The sequence below is a fragment of the Hemicordylus capensis genome, chromosome 14 (genome assembly GCF_027244095.1).
Source record: "Hemicordylus capensis ecotype Gifberg chromosome 14, rHemCap1.1.pri, whole genome shotgun sequence".
In the NCBI taxonomy this organism is placed as follows: domain Eukaryota; kingdom Metazoa; phylum Chordata; class Lepidosauria; order Squamata; family Cordylidae; genus Hemicordylus; species Hemicordylus capensis.
Window position 1 is genome coordinate 13346481 of NC_069670.1, and position 23626 is coordinate 13370106.

The 23626-nt window shown below is 50.1% G+C and overlaps 1 protein-coding gene across 3 annotated transcripts; it reads right to left on the minus strand.

Moving 5' to 3' along the window:
* Nucleotides 1-70: 70 nt before the first annotated feature.
* SLC27A3 (solute carrier family 27 member 3) lies at nucleotides 71-19894 on the minus strand. Of its 3 annotated transcripts, XM_053277490.1 has the most exons (11): nucleotides 19026-19857; nucleotides 14107-14316; nucleotides 13534-13692; nucleotides 12811-12935; nucleotides 10545-10739; nucleotides 7999-8089; nucleotides 7695-7893; nucleotides 5691-5788; nucleotides 4627-4757; nucleotides 3873-3988; nucleotides 71-2538 (listed from the first exon to the last, which is right to left on the minus strand). In XM_053277490.1, exons 1-11 carry the CDS (start codon nucleotides 19504-19506, stop codon nucleotides 2520-2522), a joined length of 1824 nt encoding a protein of 607 aa, XP_053133465.1. In that variant the 5' UTR covers nucleotides 19507-19857; the 3' UTR covers nucleotides 71-2519. The 3 variants fall into 3 exon arrangements, 2 of the variants coding, with proteins under 2 accessions (XP_053133465.1, XP_053133464.1); XM_053277489.1 differs by lacking the exon at nucleotides 71-2538 and having other exon boundaries at nucleotides 2871-3988; nucleotides 19026-19853; XR_008312155.1 differs by lacking the exons at nucleotides 71-2538; nucleotides 3873-3988 and adding an exon at nucleotides 6110-6284 and having other exon boundaries at nucleotides 19026-19894.
* Nucleotides 19895-23626: the final 3732 nt, after the last annotated feature.

Genomic DNA, 23626 nt, shown 5'->3' on the forward strand with positions numbered 1-23626 from the left:
ATTTTCAACAAAACTTGTTCTTTCGTGCTTTAAGACCCCCTTCCCCACCCAGGTCTAATACAGTCCCCATAATGCCAATCCACCTCTCCCTTGTTTTGGAGAAGAAAACAGGCCCGCGAGTCTCCAAAAATACCTTTTAAGCAGATTCTCCAATTGTAAGGAACCAAGGTGTCCTCAAACGTGGGTCCCCACCCAGATGTTGTTGGAGGATGCAAGTGGTAGTCCAACATCTGGGGACTCAATTTTGAGAACCCCTGTTCTGAAGTGTTCTGACAGGACTGTTCTGACTAGAAGTGTGAGCCCTGTAAGATATTCCCCTCAGAGGATGGAGCCTCTCTGAGTTCCAAGTTCCCTCCCTGGTAGCATCTCCAAGAGAGGGCTGAGAAAGATCCCTGCCTGCAACCTTGGAGAAGCCACTGCCAGTCTGGGTAGACAATACTGAGCTAGATAGATCAATGGTCTGACTCAGTATATGGCAGCTTCCTATGTTCCTAAGTATTCTCTCAAAATTCTGGCATTTCCTTTCCAATGGGCCTTCTCAGGAGGATGGTTGGACATCTCCTGTTGTGGGCTCCTGATGTTACCTACCTTGCTGACCTGGGTGTGGATGTGTGACTGTACTGCGCTTTACTTATATTCTGCGCAAATGATTCATTTCCTTTTGCAAAAGTATCATATATTGTGCCCAATTCATATTTATCGTTGTGCAAATGAGACATTTCCTCCTCCTTTTTCTACTTGCTACTATTTATATACCACGTTTCAACAAAGTTTCCAAATTGGTTTACATAGAAAGATAAAGAATAGATAAATAAGATGGTAACTGTATCTTACCTTTAAATTTTTTTTTTTAAAGACAGGGAAAGTATCAGCTTACCACTATGAATATTTATATACTGCTTTTCAACAACTTCTGAGTGTTGTTGGAAGAACGCATAAAAAAGCAGTAGAAACGGAGAAAAATAAATAAGTTGGTTCCCTATCCTAAAAGTCTAAAAAGAAACACAAGGTTACTGCCAGCAACAACCACTGGAGGCATGCTGTACTGGGGATGGATAGGGCCAGTTGCTCTCCCCCTGCTAAATATAAAGAGAATCACCATTTGAAAAGGTGCCTCTTTGCTCAGTTAGTAGCTAAAAAGAAACAGGCCCCAGAGACCTCTTCCCAAATGCTAACATTTGCTGGTTAGAGTCAGCTTAGACTGGTGAACAATTTTGTCTTGGCTCTCAATCCTAATATATTCCTGCCTATGAAAAGTGGTGTATAACTATTTGTTATAGTAGTGATATTACCTTCACATGTAGTCCTTGCCAATGGTCACGAATATTGAAATAAAACCACTCCTTTCTCCCCCCGCCCATTTTGATTCAGCTCAGCTCTAGCAAATCATCTTGCCCATACCCTTTGCACTTGGATGTTTTTCAAAATGCTTATGTTTTGCTGGGTATTTTGGAGAGAATTCATTGAGTCTAGCTACTCTAAACTGGCGTTCATTGTTCCTCCAATTTAAGGATTAGAGAGAGGATTTAAATCCATATGAAAGGGGTTAATTATATATTGGAGTTAAAATAATAGAGTTTTAAAAAGCAAACAAGATATACCTGATGACTAGTTTTCTATTAGGACTGGAATGTTGACTATTTCCCCAAGTGAATGGTTTTTGTATAATGAGAAATTTTAGGCTAAAAAGCATAGCTCTAAATGTAGAGCTACGTTACCTTTAGTGTCTTTGGGCAGTTAGCTTTGGGCAGTTAGTATGACTGTAGTGACTTTGAATTAACAACTAAACCACTTGAAATAATGTTTCACGATAGCCTTGCAATCCACACCAGTTGATCTGGAATTAACAGCTGCTCTTTCATTCCGCCCAGCAGTCACCAGGACACTGGACCGGGAGAGCCACGGTCCTCTCTCTCAAGGCAAGATGTCCATGCCCCAAAAGCCAACCCAAACCAGAAGCGGCTACGGAGGTCAGACCCAGTCACATGCTCCACGGTGGACTATGGATGCTCAGGCTCCTCGGCCTGCCACATAGGCTCAACGTCCACCTCCTCTCCTGCAGGTTCTGAGGTTTGAAATCCATCACCAGCATCCATCACTGACCATTCCTTAAGCTCTCTCACTAGAGGATCCTTGCTTCAATCTGTTCTGGCTCCCTTCCACTGCTGTGATGAGTTTTGGATTCTGAGACCCTCAGGGCAAGGAAAAGGTTCTTTGGTGAACTCAAAATCCCTGCTGCATCATGCCCTGAAGGCAGTAGCAAATAAAACTCACTTTTTACACTGAAGCGGATGCTGCTTTGCACTGAATTGGCCTCACCCTGCCTAGCAGTGTTCCCTCTGACGGGGCTGACTGGTTAAATATGGTCCACTGTCCATCTACTTGGCTGCTGTCAAGTATTCCACGGAGCCGTGATCTTGCTACTTCCTCAGCAAAACTGGCTTTAAGAACTGCCTTTTGTCCTTTAATGCTTGCTGCTATGTGGCATTACTTCTGCTTTAATTTCATTTTTTTAAATTTCACAGTGGCAGGCTGTTCCTGGATAAAAGTCAAGGAGAAGAACTGTTCAGTACACAGTTTGTATTTCGAGAAACTAAACTTTATCTAATGCTAAAGCTGCTAAGGATTCATTACCATTTCTTAAAACATGGATAAAAGTTGTAATTCATTTCTAAAGTTCACAATAATGCTGAACCAATATGCTGCTGTAACTCGCATAAGCTGTTTGTGATGGAAAGATCTGGAGGGCTGAAGTTGACCAGCCCTGATGGAGACGCACCCCACACCCAATGCTCAGTAAAGGTGCCGCTCTGGATTAGGGAAAGCTCAACAGAAGTGCTGCGAGTTCCAAGAGACAACCAAGACAGCAGGCAAGTACAAAAAGAGTCTTTATTTGATAAAAAGTGTATAAAAAGTACAAAAAATTAAAACCTCTACCCATGACCCCCTCCAGCTGCTCACCCTGACATCAGGCCTTGGATGCCTTCGTGAGGATCAGCATCCAGAGCGAGACCACAGGCAGAGAAGAAACAACGACATAACAAATATTTCCCATCCACAGCTAGAGAACACTGTGACAGAACCGCATGGGTTCATATTTACCTGGGTCGAAGACGTCCCTGAATTTAAGACGACACCCTTTAAAAATACAGGTTAAATACAGATTATACGTGTTCTTACCAAAAAGGAAGAAGACTCTTAATTACTGAAAAGGAAGAAGACTCCCTCAATTTCTAACTTGGAGGGCAGGGGAGAAGTCTTGGATTCAGGGAAATACAGCGTAACATGATCCATTGTCTCAGTACTCCGTACAACAGCCTTAAGGGGTAGGCTCACCATATTATCTTAACACTATAGATTGGGGTTGTGTACACGCTGCTCAGAAGACAAGCTCAGTGCATTCCACACATCTGCCAGCCAGCCCGTATCAGAGCACACACACCCTTGACAGAAGCGGCGAGGGCCAGAATCGTGGATTTACATTTAATGGGCCAGCAGCTAGACGGAAATCCAGAAACATGTCCCAATTCTCAACTTCCTCCCTTAGCAAGATCTTACTCCAAAGCAATGGAGGCACTGGGAGAGATTCCAAGTCGCAGAACAAAGCAGGGGATACCGTTAGCGAAGGCACAAAGGCTGGACACAACATCCAGCAGGGCCCAGGCGTCTGAAGGAGCAGGTGGAGGAGGCAGGAGGGAAAGAGGCACATCGGCCATTAAGGTAGGCAGGCAGCATCCCAGCATGCATGGCTTCCCCTCCAGCTCGGAGCAGAGCATGCTGGGATGTGGGTACATCCCAACGAGGGTGTGTATTATAACCGGACGTCGCCAGCAACTATCCCCTCCCAGGTCTGGCGGGTCAGAGGCACGTACATCTTAGCAGCGTCGTCCAGGAAATAGAGGGGCTCGGGGATCTGCGTTGGGTCAAAGCCTTCGGTCGCCAGGCGAACCTTCTTCTGCTTGAAGGTCTCTGTCCGCTCCAGGCAGTCCTGGTGGGAAGGAGAGAGGAGACGCTACTGGGCAGTTGTCCTGCTGCACCACAAGGACCCAGCAGGGGGCACTGCAGGAAATAGCCCCGCCACCGGGGTCCACTGCACAGAGAAGGTGGGTGGGCAGGCCTTGAGATAGTCACGCCACCCCAGTAGTCTTCCAGGCTCAAAGAAGTTGCACTGTGAGCCAGAATCCCGCTCAGATACAGTCTCTGAAGGATCACCTTCTTCCAACTTGGAGACAGCATGGTGTAGTGGTTAGAGGAGGGGTGAGCAACCTTGGCTCTCCAGGTGTGGTTGAACTACAAATCCCATCACCCCCAGCCACAACTGTGGCTGTCTACCCCTGGGTTCGCGTGCTGGACTAGGGTCGGGAGACCCGAGTTCAAATCCCCATCCGGCCATGAAACTCACTGGGCCACTCCGGGCCAGTCACCTCTCTCTCAGCCTAACCTACCTCACAGGGTTGTTGTGAGGATAAACACAACCACGTATACTGCTCTGGGCTCCTTGGAAGAAGAGCGGGACAGACATGTAAGAATAAAACAAACCCAACCATTTCTCCAGCCTACACCTCCCCTCGGGGACCTCCAGTGCCCGCCCAGCCATATTTTTTTCCTGGGGTTTTGTGTGTTTACCTGAGTTCGGACAAACCGGGGCCGGGCATACGGCGGCAGGCACTCCACCACGTGCGTGTAGAGCTGGGCTCCATCAAACTCCCACCCCGGCTGCAGCACCACTGCGGCCATCCCTGCTCGGCCTTCGTGCCCTGGAGAGGGTTGTGGAAAAGAGTAGGAATGCAGGTCAAGCTCAGCTCTGGAATATGAACATGCCAACAAAAACCAAGGGCGTCTCTGAGCACGGGCAAAGTGCACCACGCCCACCGACAGTCAGCTCCCATTCATCTGAAATTGAGGCGAGGTGGGGAGACCCGGGCTGTCGTTCAGGGGTAGACCACACATCTTTTCTCCTTCTCTCACAACACTAGAACCAGGGGCCATTCCCATGAAACGGAAGGCCAGGAGATTTAGGACCGACAAGAAGAAGTGCTTTTCCCCACATAATTCATCTGTGGAATTTTCTGCCACTGGGAGGGCTTTGAAAGGGGCTTGGACACATTCACAGAGGGACAGGTCTATCAACGGCTACTAGCCTGGTGACTGTGGGTCACCTGCCCCCCTCAAGGGCACGATGCCTCCCGATACCAGTTGCGGGGGAGCCACAGCAGGAAAGAGGGTGGGCCGTCTGCTCTTGGCTGTGGGCTCCCAAGAGGCATCTGGTGGGCCACTGTGGGAAACAGGATGCTGGTCGAGATGGGGCTCCTTGGGCCTGATCCAGCAGGGCTGTTCTGATGTTCTTAGCATCTGCTTTGCATGCAGAAGGCCCCAGGTTCAAATCCCTGGCAGCATCTCCGGGTGGTAGGGCTGGGAAAGACTCCTGCTTTAAACCCCCAGAGATGCTGCTAGTCAGTGTAGACAGTGCTGACCTAGATGGACCAGGGTCTGACTTGGTATAAGGCAGCTGGTCATGTACTTTTTTCGTTCCAGCACCCTCCCTGAGAGACAGTGAGTTGGTTTGGGGGGCCCAAGGGAGAGACTAAGACGCTGAGGTTGCCTACTGCCCACTCCAACCCCATCCAGGAGCTTGGCTTCTCCTGACCCTTTCGAGTGTACCCTTAACTCTGCCCCTCACTAAGTGGTACCTGGGACAGCGACGCCATAAACGGTGACATCCTGTATGCCCTCCAGGGCGCCCAGAATCTCACCCACTTCCGTCGTGGCCACATTTTCACCCTTCCACCTGGGGGGAAAAGATTGGTACAGAGTTAGGGGAAGATGACGGACAGGCAGTGTAGGAGGGCGAGCAAAAGAGACGGAAGTTTGGGGCAGTCTACAAATTTGAAAAAGAAATGAACAAAGGCACAATACAGGGAGGGCAGGACAGAGAGGGGATTCTCCATCTGGGCAGACCTCATCCCTTCAATCACCCACGTGCTCTATGGCCTCTCTCACACCAGGCAGGGGGAAAGGACCTTGGCTCTCCAGCTGTTGTGGAAATACAACTCCCATCATCCTCAGCCACAATCTCCAACCACACAGCTGGAGAACCAGGATTACCTACCCGAGACAAGGCACTGTGGAGATCTTCTATCGTCCCTAACTCTACACACGTGTCACTGAAATAACCGTATTTCTTTTCACTCTTTGCCTCCCTGTCTTCCGTGATTAACATCTGGACTGCAAACTCCTCGGGGCAGGGACCTGTCCTTTCATTCTTGGTAACACACCAGATGGCACTAGATAAATTAATAATCATAACCATGAGTGTGGCAATGACCACTGGCTGCATATGAAACAAACTGATGCAGGAAGGGGAAAAAATCTATCCACAGTGATTGGCTATGAGAGGTTGATGGAACTCCCAGGTTCAGAAGCAATTTATCGGAATATTCCAGTTGTTAGGAGGTGGGTCACAGGGGAGGCCTTCCTGCCCTGATTGTAGGCTTCCCAGAGGCATCCAGTGGGCCACTGTGAGAAAAAGGATGCTTGGTTTGATAGCCCTTTGATATCCTGATGCAAAAAGACGCTTCTCATGTTTTTAAGTTCAGGCTCATGTTCCCAGTCCTCAAGAGTTTTGTCAATGGACATTCTAACTTGAAATGCTTGTCAGTTGCTCCTCTGTTCCACCATGATATTGTCACAGAGAGAGAGAGAGATCATGTTCGGTCTGGACAAGCTGGGAGCAGTGGAAGGGATGGAGAAGCTCATTTTTCCCCTTTGGAGAAGCTTTTGTCAATCAAGGTTGCCCTCGTGTGGCCACTCTGATATTTAATGGGATTCAAATATCAAGATTCCTGGAACAAGGAGGTCGATACTCAATTTCAGCCCCACTGCAGCCCTATTGTGGTTCTTCCCTTGTCTCCCAGTCCAAAGGAACTAACAGGCTCTCTCCTCCTCATCTCCCTTCTCCCTCTGTGACTGCAAGCACAAACTGTCCCCTTTGCTAAGCAGAGTCTACCTTGGGTTGAATTTGGATGGGTGACCACATGTGAACACTGAAAGGCATTCCCTATAGGAGACAGGGCCATAGCTCAGTGGTAGAGAATCTGCACGCTTGCACACAGAAGGCCCTAGGTGCAACCCCTGGCAGCATCTCCAGGTAGGGCTGGGAGAGACTCCTGCCTTGGAGAAGCTGCTGCCAGTCAGTGTAGACAATACTAAGCTAGATGGACCAAGGGTCTGACTCAGTACTGTATTTACTGGAACCCAAGACTAGGTTTCCCCCCCAGGTTCTTTGGTGATAGAAAACAGGGGGTCATCTTAAACAAGAATCCTCTTCCTTTTGAGTAAATACAGGTATAACTTGTATTTAAGCTCTATTTTTAAAGGGGCACGTCTTAAGTTCAGAGTTGTCTTGTATTCAGATAGACACAGGATAGCTTCCTATGCTGAGACTGTAAGCTCCTTGCAGGCAGGGGGCTGCCTGCCATGCTTATGGAAGTTCCATGTTTGTCGACAGCAAAGCTCTCCACCCCACTGCTGCAAGAGAGACATCTCCGCCAAGACGGCACTCCCTGCATCAGCGCGTACCATCCCAATCAGCGCATGCCCCAGAAAAGCACATGGCAGGCAGTTCTCTCCGGCTGATGGCGACTCACACAAGCCGGCCAAGCCACAACTCCCCCAAGCAGCCAACCAAGCCATACCTGAAGGTGTCGCCCGTACGGTCCCAGAACGAGACGAAGCCGCGGGTGTCCTGCACCATCAGATCGCCGGTGTTGAAATAGGTGTCTCCGTCGGCAAACACCCCGCGCAGCAGCTTGGCTTCGGACAGCTCGCGCCCTCCGGCGTAACCCAGGAACGGCGTCTGTGGTGTCACGGGGGCGATCAGGAGCCCTGGCTCCCCTGTTGCCAAGGCAGAATCGTTGGCGGTGGCTCAGGAGTGGGGCAAGGATGGGGCGAGAGCGGAAGGGGAGCACCCCACCCCCTACAATGCAGCTGCATGCTCACCTGGCACAACACGCTGGCACCGGCCCGCCTCGTCCCTCAGTGGAGACCCCTGCAGGACATCGTATCGGACCAACTCGAAGGCGCCGAAGAGCTGCAGAGAGGGGCCGTGAGAATTAACCCTTTTAAAACAGATCTGGACCCCTCCCCCCCCCAAACAATAACGATTGTAATATTAAACTGCCTGATAAATAGCAATAGCACTTACATTTAAAGGTAAGTGCTAAACGTAAAGTTAAATGTGCTGTCGAGTCGGTGTCGACTCCTGGCGACCACAGAGCCCTGTGGTTGTCTTTGGTAGAATACAGGAGGGGTTTGCTACTGCCGTCTCCTGCCCAGTATGAGATGATGGCTTTCAGCATCTTCCTATATCGCTGCTGCCCAGCATAGTGTTTCCCATATGGAAACACACAGGCCTTTCCCATATGGAAACATACCAGCAGGGATTCGAACCGGCAACCTCTGGCTTGCTAGTCAAGTCATTTTCCTGCCTGATGCCAATTCAAAAACATCTCGCTTCAGGATTTTCTTTTTTTTGACAGACAGTGGCTCTCCAGGACCTCAGTCAAAGGAAGGTCTTTCCCAACCCTATTGAAGCAGAATCAGCTTGGACTTTTTGAGATTGACATTTATGCCCAAGTCTTGGTTTTTAAAATTTATTTTTAAATCTTTTTTTTTATACCCCACTAAAGGATGGATGAGTGGCAGGAGAGAAGGAAGTGAATGTTTTCCTATTATTCTCAGAATCTCCTCTCCCTTGATGGCACCACTGGAAGGCTGTAGATTGCATGGGACTAAAAGTCTGTGCATTCCATGGTTTCTCAGTTTTCCTCTGGATAAAGGTTACGTTTTTCCTCATCGGTGAGTCTCTTAAGAGGCACCCGTGAAAGCGACGGTGTCTTGAGTACTTCCTATGACATCATCAGTGTTGACCAAATCAATAATATCAGGACACAAAGGTGAAGTAGGGTATACACCTTGTGATAGGGCAACGCTGGCTTCGGATAGAAACGCCAGAATATTACATAGAGGAACTCCCGTAGTCACGGCTACAGATCATGGTGTTTTGAAGGAGTCAAGGGTCAAGATCTCAGTAGGTTTTTGTTGTTGTTGAGCAATCTGAACTATTTTCAGTTTTGGTATTTGAACGTCGAGATTGAATTTGTTCCTGACATTGGGGTGACAGGTATCAGTACGGGTACCTCCTTCGATTTTGAAGCGGTGAGCTTCGGTGTCGAGGGTGGTGAAGAACAGTCTTTTTCCGATGTTGAAGGTTTCATGTGATCCTTTCCCAAGTTCGACGGCTTCAACGTCGAGTCCACTTTTCCCCACTTTGGGTTGCTTGATGTCAAGGAGGTATGCAATCTCTTCCTCTCCAATTTAGATTTCCCTTGTTTGGCTTCTTTTGAGATTGAAGGGATAGTCTTGGAGAATGAGTGTGTCTTCAACACTGACGGCTTCGGGGACAGCCCAGTGTTGGGATGAGGAGTCCTATGCTTAGGGGTCGCCATCGATTTACTGCCAGATTCCCTAGGCGGTTTAGCAGTCAGGGTCAAAGACTTAGGCGTCAGCTCCGATGTTGGGAGTGGCCATTGTCGACATAGGTTTCTCGGGTAATAGCACCAAATTATAAAGGGCGTCTAAGTTTTAAATTTCTATTTTTCCTCATTTGGAAAATTTCGGACAAATCTTAGACAGATCAGTTTTATGCTCCTCTTCCAAACAAAGGAGGAAAAGGGAATGTTTATCTGAGGAGGAGTAACTGCTTGGCACTTCCCACACCTCTTAGAAGACTTCTTTTCTATCATCAAACAGATATTTTCGTAGTCGAAAAAGGGGTTAAGCACAAGACACTCTCACTTTTCAGTTGATTTGAGTTTATTTGAAACCTTCAAATCCGAGCAGAAGAAGAACCTTCTGATGCATCCTTACTTGGTGGCAGTTATCCAGGAAGCAAGGACAGCAAAGCTCCAGCCGCTCCTTCTAACCAACGCACTCACGTGGTGGGCGGATTCGGGAGTGTTGCACGGAGCTTTTAGAATCTTCCCGACTGGTCTCCTGCGCAGGCGTACATCCCAGTTGTGTGAAGACAACGGGATCACATCAAGGATCAAATTGTTCTCTGGGCAGCTCACAACACAACAGTAAAAAAAACACCATCCAACAAATGTACATAAAACCAAACAAACACATTACAACACAGAATAAAAAATACAGTACAAAACTTAAAAAAAAAATCAATTATTTAAAAGCCTGAGTGAAGAGAAAGGTCTTCGCCTGGAGTCTAAAAGAACCAAGTAATGACACCAGGTGAGCCTCACTGAGGAGGCTGTTCCATAGATGGGGTGCCACCACCAAAAAGGCCCTCTCCCTAGCAGCCACCTGCCTCACTTCATTTAGCACTCGGAGCATATAGCCTCGCTTCAACATAACAAAGCCGCTTTCTACTGAGTCAGACCCATGGTCAATCTAGCCCAATACTGTCTACTTTGACTGGCAGCAGCTCTCCATTTCGGACTCTTTCCACCCAGTACAGCCACCAGGCTCACCTTATAAAGCCAGGAGGCACGCCCAACGGCGCCCAGGGTGCCAGTGTAGTTGAAGAAGGTGATGTTGCCCTCCGTCATTCCATATGTCTCGACAACTCGCACGTCCCCGAAGCGGCGCAAGAATTCACGCCAGACGTCTGGGCGCAGACCGCTGCCCACGGCCATGCGCAAGCTGTGCTCCCGGTCTCGGGGACTCTAGGGTGGAGGGAGATTGAGATGAGAGCAAAACCACCAGTGGCTCAATAAGCTCGAAGGTCAACTTGGAAGGACTACTAAGTGGGCATGTTGTTTGGTCTTGCAGAAAAAGTGCCCCCCCCCACCTTTTAAATTAATGTTTCTAACTAGTCCTTACAGAGGGGTTATTATTGACTATTATTGAACCAACATTCCTCTCTCCGGGGAGGGAAAGGAGAAGGCTGAAGCTGCAGGCACACAATGGCAGTTTGGTACAAGCCAATACTATTAGTGACTTACGGAGGGGTTAACCCAGAGAGAAAAGTTTGGGGCAGTATACAAATCTGCGTAAATAAATAAATAAATATTGCTTCTTTCTGCAAGGACATAAACAACAGACAGCTGCTGTGCATTTGTTCTTGATCATATGTTACATTTCTTGTTTTAAGTAAACTTCCTCCCCCCCCCCTTTTTTTAAAAGAAAGCTCTAAGGTCCAAGGCCAGAAAGCGGAACCAGAGTTTTTTCTCCAGTGAACCACAAAGAAGCCAAACATAAAGTATCTCCATTGCCCTGGAACCAGATTTCCCTGAAACAAGGATGTCCTGATGTTGTTGACTACAACCCCCAGCATCTCCAGCCAAAGACCACTGCAGCTGGGAATGTTGGGAACTGTAGTCAACATCTGGAAATCTCTGTTACAGGCAATACTGCCCGAGACCTAAACCGGAACCGGATCCTGCAACGCAAACAGCAACCGGCTTCAGGATCAGGCCCCTCTGTTTGCAATGATGGGATCCATTTTTAAAAGACATCATTGTGGGCGGGGGGGGGGGGGAGAACCACACTCTTCAAAAATAAAAACTTTCCCCCTTCCGTTAAATGGCTGGGAGACTGCTCGTTTTTACAGAGCTGCGTTGCACTCAAGTGTGCGGTATTGTTCTGCTTGAAATGGAGCTAAACCTGCTCAGAGGCCGAAGCAGGTTTTCAAACCACTTCTAACGTTAGTCTCAGAACTGGAAATATTTATCAAATATTTATGTATTCGTGGTTTAGTTTATACACTGCCTTGCATGAAGCTTATGGACGCTTTTCAAAAGTTAATATAATAAAGTTCCATTATTATCATATTAGAATATTAAAATCAATTAAGACCACTGAAACACAAACACACCAAAAGGTAACCACCATAAAAAACAAAAACAGTGGGCAGAAAGGAGAGATGGGCAACCCCTAAGAGGTAAAAGCCTGAACAAATAAAAGCTTTCAGTTCGTTTTTAAAAGCAGCTACAGAGGCCAGAGAACAGACACCCACTAGGAGAGCATTCCAGAGCCTGGGGCAACAGCAGAGAAGGCCCTGTCCTGCGTGCACGACAATTTAGCCTCTCTCGACATCAGCACGAGGAGTAGAGCCCCCTCCAATGATCTTGTTGGGGGGACAGAGACCCTTGGGAGCAGGTGGTTCATCAGAGAATAAAGAGGGCTGAACCTGAACTGGAAGTGAACCCTGATTTTTAATAGTTCACCTCTGTGGTCAAAACAGACGGGATGCAGAAGATCTGTGATCGTATATACAGGTGTCTTCTTGGAAGTATAAAAGCAGTCACTGGAAAAGGGGAAGAGGGGTCAACACAAAGCAGCAGTGCTTGGGGAAGGGTTAACCATTTCCCTGATTCAAATAGCATCCTGAAAACTGTTGAGCCACGCCGGGGGGCGCGGGAAGAAGGGTACCTGCATTTTGTACTAGTGAGGAACAGGAAATTTGAACCGTGAGAGTTTTACCAGGAAAACCACTCAGGGAGGGAAGGATCAGTGTGGGGAGGGTACACCCTTCTGCCAGAGCTGCCGCCACCATCAAAACCAGAGCCCAACTCTCCTGTTTTACAGTTTTGTTTTGCTTTTGAGAGTTGGAAGATTGAATTATTTCTGCTTTGGCTTTAAATGTGGCTGCTACCATAGTTCCCAAGGGCATCTCATCTATTACCAGCAGGAGTCTCCTTTCCCAGCGGCAAAAAAAAAAAAAAAAAAGTCACACAACCCAGCACAGATGCCAGTCATGGGTCTCGCGGCCACCCCTTGCCCGCCAGTGCTCACCTGCGGCTGGTTAACCAGGTAACGGCACAGCTCGCCAATGTACTGGAAGATGGTCACTCCGTAGTGCCGGCAGTCGGGCCAAAACTGGCTAGCGGAGAACTTCTTCTTCAACACACAAGTGGCACCTGGAAAGAGATGGGGATTTTCTTGTTGGATGCACCCCCAAAACCACAGGAAATATGCTTTGCAATGCAACCCTAAACATGTTGGTTCGGAAATCATTTCCACCCGCATTCAGCGGGATTTACTTTCTAAATCAGGTGTTTGGGACCGCTGGAGAAGCCTCTGCAATGGATTTCGGTATCAACATTTGACTCCGCATAGAATACAGGGCAGGTCCGGACATGCCACGGGGTTTAAACTGTGATTACTTAGCATCTCTGAACCCATGCCAGCCCAAAGGCATGGTGCTTTATTTAGGGGCAGTCAAATCACAATGGGAACTTAAAAGCCTGATGTGTTTCTGTTTGTCCTAGCCACGGTGACATGTGATCTCTGAACCCACAATTGGTGTTCCTGCCTCTTCCTGTGTACACTGCACACGCATTGAACAAGCATGGATCATAATGGGTGAATCGGGCTAAAGAGAAGCCTAGACGTGGGGCCACGGCCCCCTCCCTCCCATTAAAAGTGGTCTCCTCCGATTCCCCCTTCCTGCATGCATATATACACACACCAAAGTTCCCAAGAAAGCCATTCTGCCGACCCCACTCCTGGACCTACCGACGCCCAGGGTGCCGATGATCCCCAGAAGAGACCCCGACATGTGGTACAGGGGCAGAGCCACATAGATCACGTCCGAGCTGGTCCCCCCCACCAGGTTGTAGAAACCGAGGCACATGATGGATTTGAGGTGGCTGATGCGGGCGGCCTTGGGGAGTCCTGGCAGGAGAACAGGGGAAAGAGAAGAAAGGAATGAGTTCCTTGATTGACCTGAATCCAAGACTAAGGTTTTCCCCTTAATGCTCTGATGTTTTGCTGGTCAATGACCGAATAAACTTATAACTAAAACTAATGCTCTGATGTTAGAAAATCAGGGGGTCATCCTAAATTCAAAGTCCACTTTCTTAATACAGGTATAACTGGCATTTAACCTGTATTTTTTAAAGGGGATCATCTTCGATTCAGAATCATCTTCTATTTGGATAAATAGGGTGTGTCTTTTGTCAGGCTCCCTTCCAAAGAGTCCTGCCTGAAACCTTGGAGAGCTGCTGCCAGTCAGTGTTGACAGTACTGAGCAAGTGGACCAAAGGTCTGGCTCGGGAAAAGGCACACACACAATAAACAGATCAATACCTGTGGTGCCGGAGGTAAAGATGTAGAGGCAGGTGTCCGACATCTTGCTGGGAGTGGAGAGTTCAGAAGGCACTGGCTCATCCGAAGCTTCCTCCAAGAGGCTCTGCAGACTGGTCACGCCAGGAGGGTAGGGGCCCGCTCCCAGCACCCAGACGGCGATGCCCATTTCCTCCAAGCTGGGAAGAGTTTGATCCACAGCTTCAAACAGTTCTGTGCCCAGACAGAGAAAAGCAAGTCAGCTCTAGGATGCTTTTTTCACCGAGAAAAAAGCTTTTTTCAACCAGGGTTGCTGTTTCTCCTGAATCTGCACGACCTGAGATCAATAGAGCAACTGCCGAGGGGGCATCGTCACTGGATAAAGTGGATACATGGAGTGCCAGGGGGCACAAATTTTTGGATTGATTTTCCAAAGGGCGCCTGGGCCTAGAAAGCACGCCCTCGATCCTGGACGCCTTGACGCATCAAACCAAAGCCCATCGACTAAATCAGTTTCTCTCTCTCCCCTTTCTTCTAAGCCAGGAGTGGGCAAACGTGGTCCTCCAGCTGTCGTTGGACTACAACTCCCATCATCCCCAGCCACAGGCTGGGGGTGATGGTAGTGCAGCTGCAGCTGGAGGGCCAGATTTCCCCATCCCTGGCATAGAGAAACAGACCAGCCATGACAGCATTTCTTTTTGCAGCATTTCCTGTGCCAGTTTCAAGGTCAGAGAACCCGCTTGCTTTGCCGGGCGAAGAAGAGCGAGAGAGGGCAATGCCGGCTGACCTCCGTGGGCACAGTCCCTCCCAAACTTTCCTCGCTGGGCAAAGACAGCCTCCAAGTCATGGCCATTAGTCACGGATGGGAGAGATCTCTTGGCCTTTGTCTCGGTGGCCGGCCCAACAGCTACGACCCAATTTGATCCCTCTCCTCGGCTCGTTCATGAATTCAATCAACTGGGTGGGCACGGGGGACGCGCTAATTACCACAATGCTTTCCAGTCTGTTAGCCAACGCTACTGCTGTGGGATCCGGGGGCCTGAACGTCAGGCAGGGGTATTAATTAGTGACTTCAAGCGCCCACGTCAGAGGAAGCGGGTGGGGGTGGGGGCGGAAAACCCGTTTGAGAGTCTGTAATGTCACCGAACTGAAGAATGCCTGGGAGAGAAAATGAAGCTGCAGGCCTGAGGTTGGAGGGAGTGTTTATCCTCCTAAAGCATTCTTGAAGAGCTGATGCATTCAGAGGATAAATAGCAAGATATACGCATGGTATATAGAGGTTATTTGGAACCCAATTAACCTCCGATAGATGTGTTCTCTTCCATGGACTTCTCCAATCCCGTTTTCAAGACCTTTAAGCCAGTGGCCAGCGCCACATCTTGTGGCAGTAAGTTCCACAGACACCGTGCAAACATGTGCTTCCCATTGGCACGCACGTGCATACTCCCCAAGTGACTATGTTGCAAGAGTGCATTTCACTGCTTCCATTGCAAAACTTTTGGTGCCTTAAGTTTGAAAAGGCATGAACTGGGTGTGAGGGAGGGCTTGGCCCCAAAACCAATGACCTAAGCCTCGTTACTTCCACTTAATGTCAGGACTCATTCTCCCTGGGAAAAGAGGACTACAAAACTCAATTGTGGACTTTGTTATTCTTGGCTGTGAATTCCTGCCCAAAGAAAGAGATGCAAATATAGATAAAGATGCTTTCTGTCACTGGGTAAAAGATAAAGGTGCTTTATTTTACTGCTCTTCTAGTGTAGCAAGCCTTACAGAGAACTCTTTGTCATGCAATGAGAATTCTGTGTAACTGGAAAGCAGACAGAAAGATTCATACCATCAAAAATGGGTATTTATGGCATTTGTATTCTGCCCTTCCTCAAAGAAGGTCAGAGCGGCATTCCATATTTAACTGAGTCCAAAATAAGATTTTCCCCAACACTTCTTTATTAAATTGGGGGTCATCTTGACTTCAGAGTCCTTTTTCTTTTGTCCTCTAGCCTGTATTTAACCTCTAGCTTTTAAGACATCGTCTAAAATTCAGAGTTGCCTTCTATTTAGGTAAATACGGTAAATGGCTTTCCCTCCTCACAACAGCCCTGTGAGGTGAATCAAACTATGACTGAGTTGGAATTGGAAGCTGGGTCTCGCTGATCTTCATCGAACTACACCATGAAGGATCCCAAGTAGCAGAAAGGTGGGGTAGAGAGCTGGTCTTGCCATCATGAGCAGGAATTGTCCCTTTGCTAAGCAGGGTCCACCCTGGTTTGTATTTGGATGGGTGACTAGATGCGAGCTCTGTAAGATATTCCCCTTAAGGGGCAGGCCCGTAACTCAGTGGAAGAACATCTGCTTGCACAAGGATGGTCCCAGCTTCAATCCCTGGCAGCATCTCCAGGTAGGGCTGAGAAGAATTCCTGCCCAAAACCTTGGAGAGTCGCTGCCAGTCGGTGTAGGCAATCCTGAGCTATATGGACCAAGGGTCTGACTCAGCATAAGGCCGCTTCCTATATTCCTATTTCTATGCCAGGGCCAACAACATAAAGAAAGAGGAGATAGGGGAATAACAGAAAGTTTGGGGTGGGGTGGGGGGAATATGTGTGAGTGAATGAATGAATGGATACATAAATATTAAAAGCACACAGCTCCCTCTGTTCAAACTACTAGGGGCCGTAACATTTAGCTGCCTTCTGTAAGTTTCAAGGTGGCTTTTCTTACCATTCTCTTTCATCATCTGAAACATCTTAGCAACTGTAATCCCTGGATCAGCTCCTGAAAGCAGTTCCACATTTTTTGTCTCTGACGAGACACCAGAACTGTCTGCTTAAGTCCTTGACTTTTGGTGAATATATATTTCCCCTCTGGGGGTGGTAAAAAAGCGCAAAGAGCCGGACTCTCGTGCCTTTTTGCTGGCAAACTGCTCTCCTTTGTGTCTGAACTTGAGGACAGCATCAGGAAGTTACCCGCACGTGTGAACTGGCCACTGAAACACAAAATGCACTGATGGAACTCCCCACTACAAGATGCGGAAACAGTCACTGGCTTCAAACGCTTTAAGTTGGGATTATTAGTCAAATTCATCATGTAGGAGGAGAGATCTATCTGCAGCTTGTGCCTCCCCAAGGGCTAAATGGAAACCCACGAGGACCATTAGAGTTCTGAACGTGGGGGAAACACTGGGGAAGGGCTATGGTCTCCATGTAGCGTCTGTGGCCTTCTTAGAGATATCTGGCTTGGCCACTGTTGCAAGCAAGGTGCTGGGTTAGAGGACCCATGGTCTGATTCAGCAGGGCTTCTTTTGTTAAAAACCATGGTGGTTGGGAAGAGAACCTCAATGTTCAAAGGCAGTCTACCTCTGAATCCCGGCTGCTGGGGATAAACAATAAGAGGCTCTTGCCTTCATGCCTTGCCTCTTCACCTTTTTAGCTTTTTCCTGGAAATAGCATGCAGGCTGTTTCCCACAAGATTAGGTCTGACCCAGCAGGAGTAATTTTATGTGCTCCCCAGGTTTAGAGATAGACTGCTTCTGAAACCAGATATTAGGAACATAGGAAGCTGCAAGCTGCCCTATACTGAGTCAGACCATTGGTCTATCTAGCTCAGTATTGTCTACCCAGACTGGCAGCGGCTTCTCCAAGGTTGCAGGCAGGAATCTCTCTCAGCCCTGTCTTAGAGATGCTGCCAGGCAGGGAACTTGGAACCTTCTGCTCTTCCCAGACCAGCTCCATCCCGAGGGGAATATCGTACAATGATCACACTTCTAGTCTCCCATTCATATGCAACCAGGGCAGACCTTGATTAGCTAAGGGGACAAGTCATGCTTGCTACCACAAGACCAGCTTTCCTCTCTTTGTCGTCTGCAATCATGACTAAACAGTCCAATGAGAATCTTTATTCACATTTTTTTTCTTGATGAAAAATGGTTCCTAAATTGGCTAAAGGAACACATCCATTTTTTAATTTGCTTTAAGCAACTTACCTGCAAATCTCATAATATAGGCACCCCTTAAGTGAACAATTATTTCTTTTTCAATTCAATATTCTAACATTATGGTAGAAGAGAGAATTTTATCACACACTTGATAACCAAATCAGAGGTCTGGAGAAGCAGAGAGATTGATTAGCAAATCAGTTATGCTATACTCCTGAGCCTTTGGGAAGAGACAGTCAGTATTATTTTATATACAATATCTTTAAACCCAACTATTTAGAAGGGTTTTTAATGTCTTTTATTGCTTGTAAGAGATGGGTTTTTGATTTTTTTTAAAAACAAGTTTTAACTGGGTCTGTTTTAGTTGATCTATTAATTTCATACTGCTTAGCGTTTTATCCGTGTTATTGCTTCGTTCTTATATTGCTTTTATTGTTCGATCCATTGCGTCGCTTTGCCACTGTTATAAGCTGCCCTGAAAAGTATCGCCTGGGCGGGGCAAAATCCAGGTCTTACAAGGAAATAGCAACAAACCATCAGCAAATTTTGTACATTGCTCTCACGTACACGTCTATTTCTATGTTATACTTTGGCACCAGGATGATAGCAACTTGGTTACACTGTACACTGGAACTTTTGGGAAACCACAGAATAAATATGTATCCAAAACAACTGGTACCCGCCCCACTCCCACACTCTCTGTTCTGAAAGCACTTCCCTTGCTTTACATCCGTAGGGGATGGGGCTGCAGCACAACTCAGTGGGAGCGCATCTGCTTTGCATGCAGGAGGCCCCAGTTTCAGCATCTCCAGGTCGGGCTGGGAGAGACTCCAGCCGGAGACCTCGGAGAGTCGCTGCCGGTCAGTGTGGTCAACACCGAGCTAGGTGGACCAAAGGTCTGACTCGGCAGGAGGCGGCTCCCGATGCTTCCCCCACCACCCTGCGAGGTAGGCAAGCCTTGCGCCCGTCCATCCTCCCGACCCAGCCCAGCCCCCGCTCCACCCCGAGAACTCACCGTGAGCCATCAGGAGCGCCCGGGCGCCGCAAGCGCGCAGGCAGTGGAGGAGCGCCCCTCGGCGCAGCGCCGTGCCCAGGAAGGCGGGCACGACGCCCAGCTTGGCCAGGCCGATCCAGGCCCAGATGAAGTCCGGCTCGTTGCCCACCAAGAGCGCCACCGTGTGGCCGGGCAGAAGCGGCTCTCCGCCGCCGCCGGGCCAGCCGCGCAGCGCGTTGGCCACGCGGTTGGCGCGGCGCTCCGCCTGCTCGTAGGTGAAGCTGCGCTCGCCGAAGCGCAAGAAGAGCTTCCCGGGGCGGGCGCGGGCCAGGCGGCTGAAGCGCTGCGCCAGGCTGCCGGAGTCTCGCAGGAGCCGGCGGCGGCAGCGCCAGGCGCGCAGCAGGAAGGCCAGGTCGGCCCACGCGTGCGGCCACAGCAGCCGCACCAGCAGCACGGCGGCCCCGGCCAGGGCCAGAGCCCCCGCGGCGGCCGGTGCCCACATCTTCCAGGCGCGCTGGAGGGAGCCGAGAGCCGAAGCGGAGCTGCTGGAGCCGCAGAAAGGCGGAGGGAGGGAGGAAGGGAGGCGGGCCGGGGAAGGAGAGCCAGCCAGCTCCGCCTCTGCCTCTGATGCCCGGGGGAGAAAGGGGGGGAGCGCGGCCCCTCGCCTTGGCCCGCGGCGGCTGCAGCAGGCAGTGGGGAGTGGTGGGATCCGGAGCGCGCAATCCTCTGCCTCGCCTTGCCGCCGCAGAAGCAGCCCAGCTCTAAGTTTAAGTCGCCCAGCAGGTCCTCCGTCTCTCTCTCTCTCGGTAGCCTAAGGATGACACCATCCATCCCTCCATCCATCCCTCCCTCCCTCCAGGACGGTGGCCCAGACCTGGATCCAGGAGGGAAGACGCGCGCGGGATGCTTGGGCAGAAAGGAAACCCAAGACGCTGCCAAATACAGAGTCAGACCCCTTGGCCCGCCTAGCTCTGTGTTGTCTGCACTGACTGGCGGCGGCGGCAGCTCTCCCAAGGTTTCAGGCAGGAGTCTCCCCACAACCCTACTGGGACAGATGCTGCGGGGGGGGGGGGGGCGGTTGGACCTGGGGACTCCTGCATGCAAAGCAGATGCTCTGCCAGGAAGGCAAGGCTCTCCATCCCCTGGACACGAGTCAGACCCTTGGTCCCTCTTGCTCAGGATTGTCTACGCTGACCGGCAGCATCTCTCCAAGGTTCCAGGCTCAGGGAACCTTCCCCAGCCCTACCTGGAGATGCTGCCAGGGACCAAAGCAGAAACTTTCCACATGGAACGCAGACACCCCCCCCCCCGCCCCCAAGCTCTGGCCCCATTCCCAGTGGGGCTCAGGGAGAAAGCGGCTAGCCGAAGAACAGGGAGGAAAAGGCTGGCCAGAACTCCCCAGTGACGTGGATTGCATTGGGTTTCGAAGGCTAGAGGGGAGCTCTGGGGACAACAGATTCGGGGTCACAGCAAGGAAAAGCCCCCCCCCCGCAAGAGTCCTGTGGCATCTTAAAGACTAACAGGGTGCCTGGAGCAACAACAACAAATATTTATGTGCCACTTTTCAACCAAGGTTTCCAAAGAGAAATGACAAATAAAGATGGCTCCCTGCCCCCCAAGGGCTCATGCTTTAAAAAAAGAAACATAATATAGACACCACAGCAACACCCACCGGAGGAATGTTGTGCTGGGGATGGAGAGGGCAGGTTGCTCTCCCCCTGCTCAATCAAGAGACTCGCCACTTGAAAAAGGTGCCTCTTTGCCCAGTTAGCAAGGGGCAGGATGGAGAGAAAAGGCAGTAAATTGTGGACGATGAAAGTCATTTCAGGGTACTAGAGAAAGACCTGCTGTTCTGGTAGCTCCCGGTCTTAACCCTCACATCAGTTTTGGAGGATGAATACCACTGAAGGAAACCCGGGCAGGTGCGCAGCTGGGGGAGTCAGTCATGTGACTTGCCTCTGGGGGGTCCCCAAGGCGGGGGGCCCCCAGACAACTGTCTCCCCTTGCCCGATTATAGTTACGCCCCTGCCAAAGTGGGGAACCCAGTCTTAGTCATTTGACCCACCCAGCTGAAACAGCCCCCATGTGGTCCCCTGGGCGAGGCCCAACGTTCATCAGCCCAAGTCCGAGTGGATGAACCAAGCCCTTCCACACCGGCGGCCTGAATCTGGCAGCGGCTCACGCACTGGGGCGGCAGCGGCCCAAGGCATCCTAACCTTTCCCCTACTTTGCCTGGCATGGGGCGGCTTCTTCCCACTCCCTGCCCTATGAATTGCAGATGTTGGGAAGGGAAGCAGAAACCGCAGCAGAGAGGGGGCCACATTTTTTCCGCTTCCTTCCCCAGCCGGGTTGGGTTAGGTTAGGTCTCTGCGGCACCAACATTCCTCTCTCCGGGGAGGGAGAGGAGAACGCCGAAGCTGCAGGCACACAACGGCAGTTTGGGACAAGCCAGTGCCTGTTTGGAGATAGAGGAAGGATTCCCCAGGAACTTTCCCCCTGCAGAGCTTGAGACCTCTCAGCGCAGCAGCAGCAGCCGCCAGGGCAGAAGAGGCCCGGTAGCCCTCCGGCAAGAACCCTTTTGCCCCTTTTAGGAGACTTGGTCCCTTTGCTCGGAGGACAAGCCCCAGCCTAGAATGTAGGCTGCAACAGAAGCGCCCATCTGAGCATGTGCACAGGAGACAAACCGCTAGCCCTGCTCCACCAGACTCAAGGCCTTTCTGTGCCAGCATCCCGCTTCCCACAGGGGCCAGGCGGAGGCCTTGGAAGAGCCTCAAGCAGGGCCTAGGGAGGAGAGGCAGCCTTGCCCATTCATCCCCCTTAGTTGTTCTTTCACAGGCAGACTGTCCCTGAACATGGAGGCTTCACTTGGCTATCCCACTGAGCTGCTCCCACTGAGCTGAGGGAGGTCTCTAGGAATATAGGGAGCAGGAGCTCCTCCACTCAGCGATGGCCCCATCCCCTGAGGGGCACGTTTCACAGCACTCACATGGACTCAGCCTTCCAAATGCACAAAAAGGCAGGCCCTGCGAAGCAAAAGCTACAATTCCTGCACATTGCCACAAGACCGACTCTCCTCCCCTAAAAGTAGCCCTGCTGGATCAGGGCAAAAGGCCCATATCGAGCCCAGCACCTGAAGAAGGTCCCCAGTTCCCTCCCTGGCAGCATCTCCAAGATAGGGCTGAGAGAGATTCCTGACTGCCACCTTGGAGAAGCCGCTGCCAGTCTGTGTAGACAATCCTGAGCTAGATGGACCAAGGGTCTGACTCAGTATATGGCAGCTTCCTCTGTTCTCAGTACAGCAAACCCTCTTCTGCAGCTGCTCCCCAGCTACTGTTTATAGTGGTAGACTGCCTCTGAGCACAGAGGTTCCATCTAGCGGCCACAGCTCGGCATGCTTACTAGCCCTCTCCCCTCCTCTATGATTGTGTCCAACCCCATTTTAGAAGCCATCCACACCAACGGCCATCACTACCTAAGAACACAGGAAGCTGCCTTATACGGAGGTGACCCGAAGGAAACTGTGTTTGGAGGAGTTGCACAACATATCTAGGGCTGAAATCCCAAAGGAAGTGGGAACCCCCATCCCCACACAACTGCAGTGGGAAGAAGGACCCTTCCTTACTCCTTTCAGTCCTAACGAGTGAGTCTGAAATATGGCACACACCGAGAAATATACCCCCACCCCTCCTTCCCTTCCTACCTGCTGCTTCTCTCTTTTCTCTTCCGAAAAAAGTTCCTTATCTCTCTACCACTCTGACTGCAAGCACAGGACTCGATTCCCCATTATTCTGAAGAGGCTGGTGACTGGTAATGAAAAGGACATAATTTAATTATCAGAAGTCTCTTTCGTGTGTGTGTGTGTGTGTGTACACACACCACCCTCTGGGGGCCATATCTCTTGTTTTTCAAAAGACTCCACTGTATGTTTAGTGATAATGCCTTTATGTTGTGTTTACTATAGATAATGACAACAATCTTATTAACTATTGGAAGAAAGAATGGGAGGGAGGGAGGCTTGGCCTGAACATGAAAACACTGAGAGGGGATATTGAATGCAGGTCTAACTCAGAAGTTCCCAACCCCTGGAAGTACTTCTAGGGCTTGTAAGGGGTAATCTGAGCCCTCCTGCCATCTCCCCACGATTAGGAGCTCTGTTGCCTCCTGATCAGAGAACTTGGCTATTAGAGTCACTGGCTTTCATCAAGTTTCTCATGAGTAGTGCTATTCAAATCCACAGGATAGGTTTACCCGTCCCAGGCATTTCAGTGGGAAATTCCACCCATTTCCTCCAACATTCTCTTTACCTGCGTGCTATCTGTCTAACTCTGCACTTCTTTCTTACTCTCTTTCCTTCTCGTTCCTCCCTCTCCAAAGGATGGTTGTGTGAGCCATCTCGGGTCAGGTCACGACCCGCCATTCGAAGGCCTGTGGGGTTAGAGGACATTAGACGGTGGATCTGAAAACGGGGCGGGAGCCAGACATTTGGGGAAGCACCTGAAACCAAGCCAGGTAGACCTCGGAGGCCCCCACCCGCCCCAGATCTCCAGTCACCATTTCCCACCCCGATGACGACCACCCCCCCTCTGCAGCCAGACACACAAACACGAGACAAACCCAGCGGC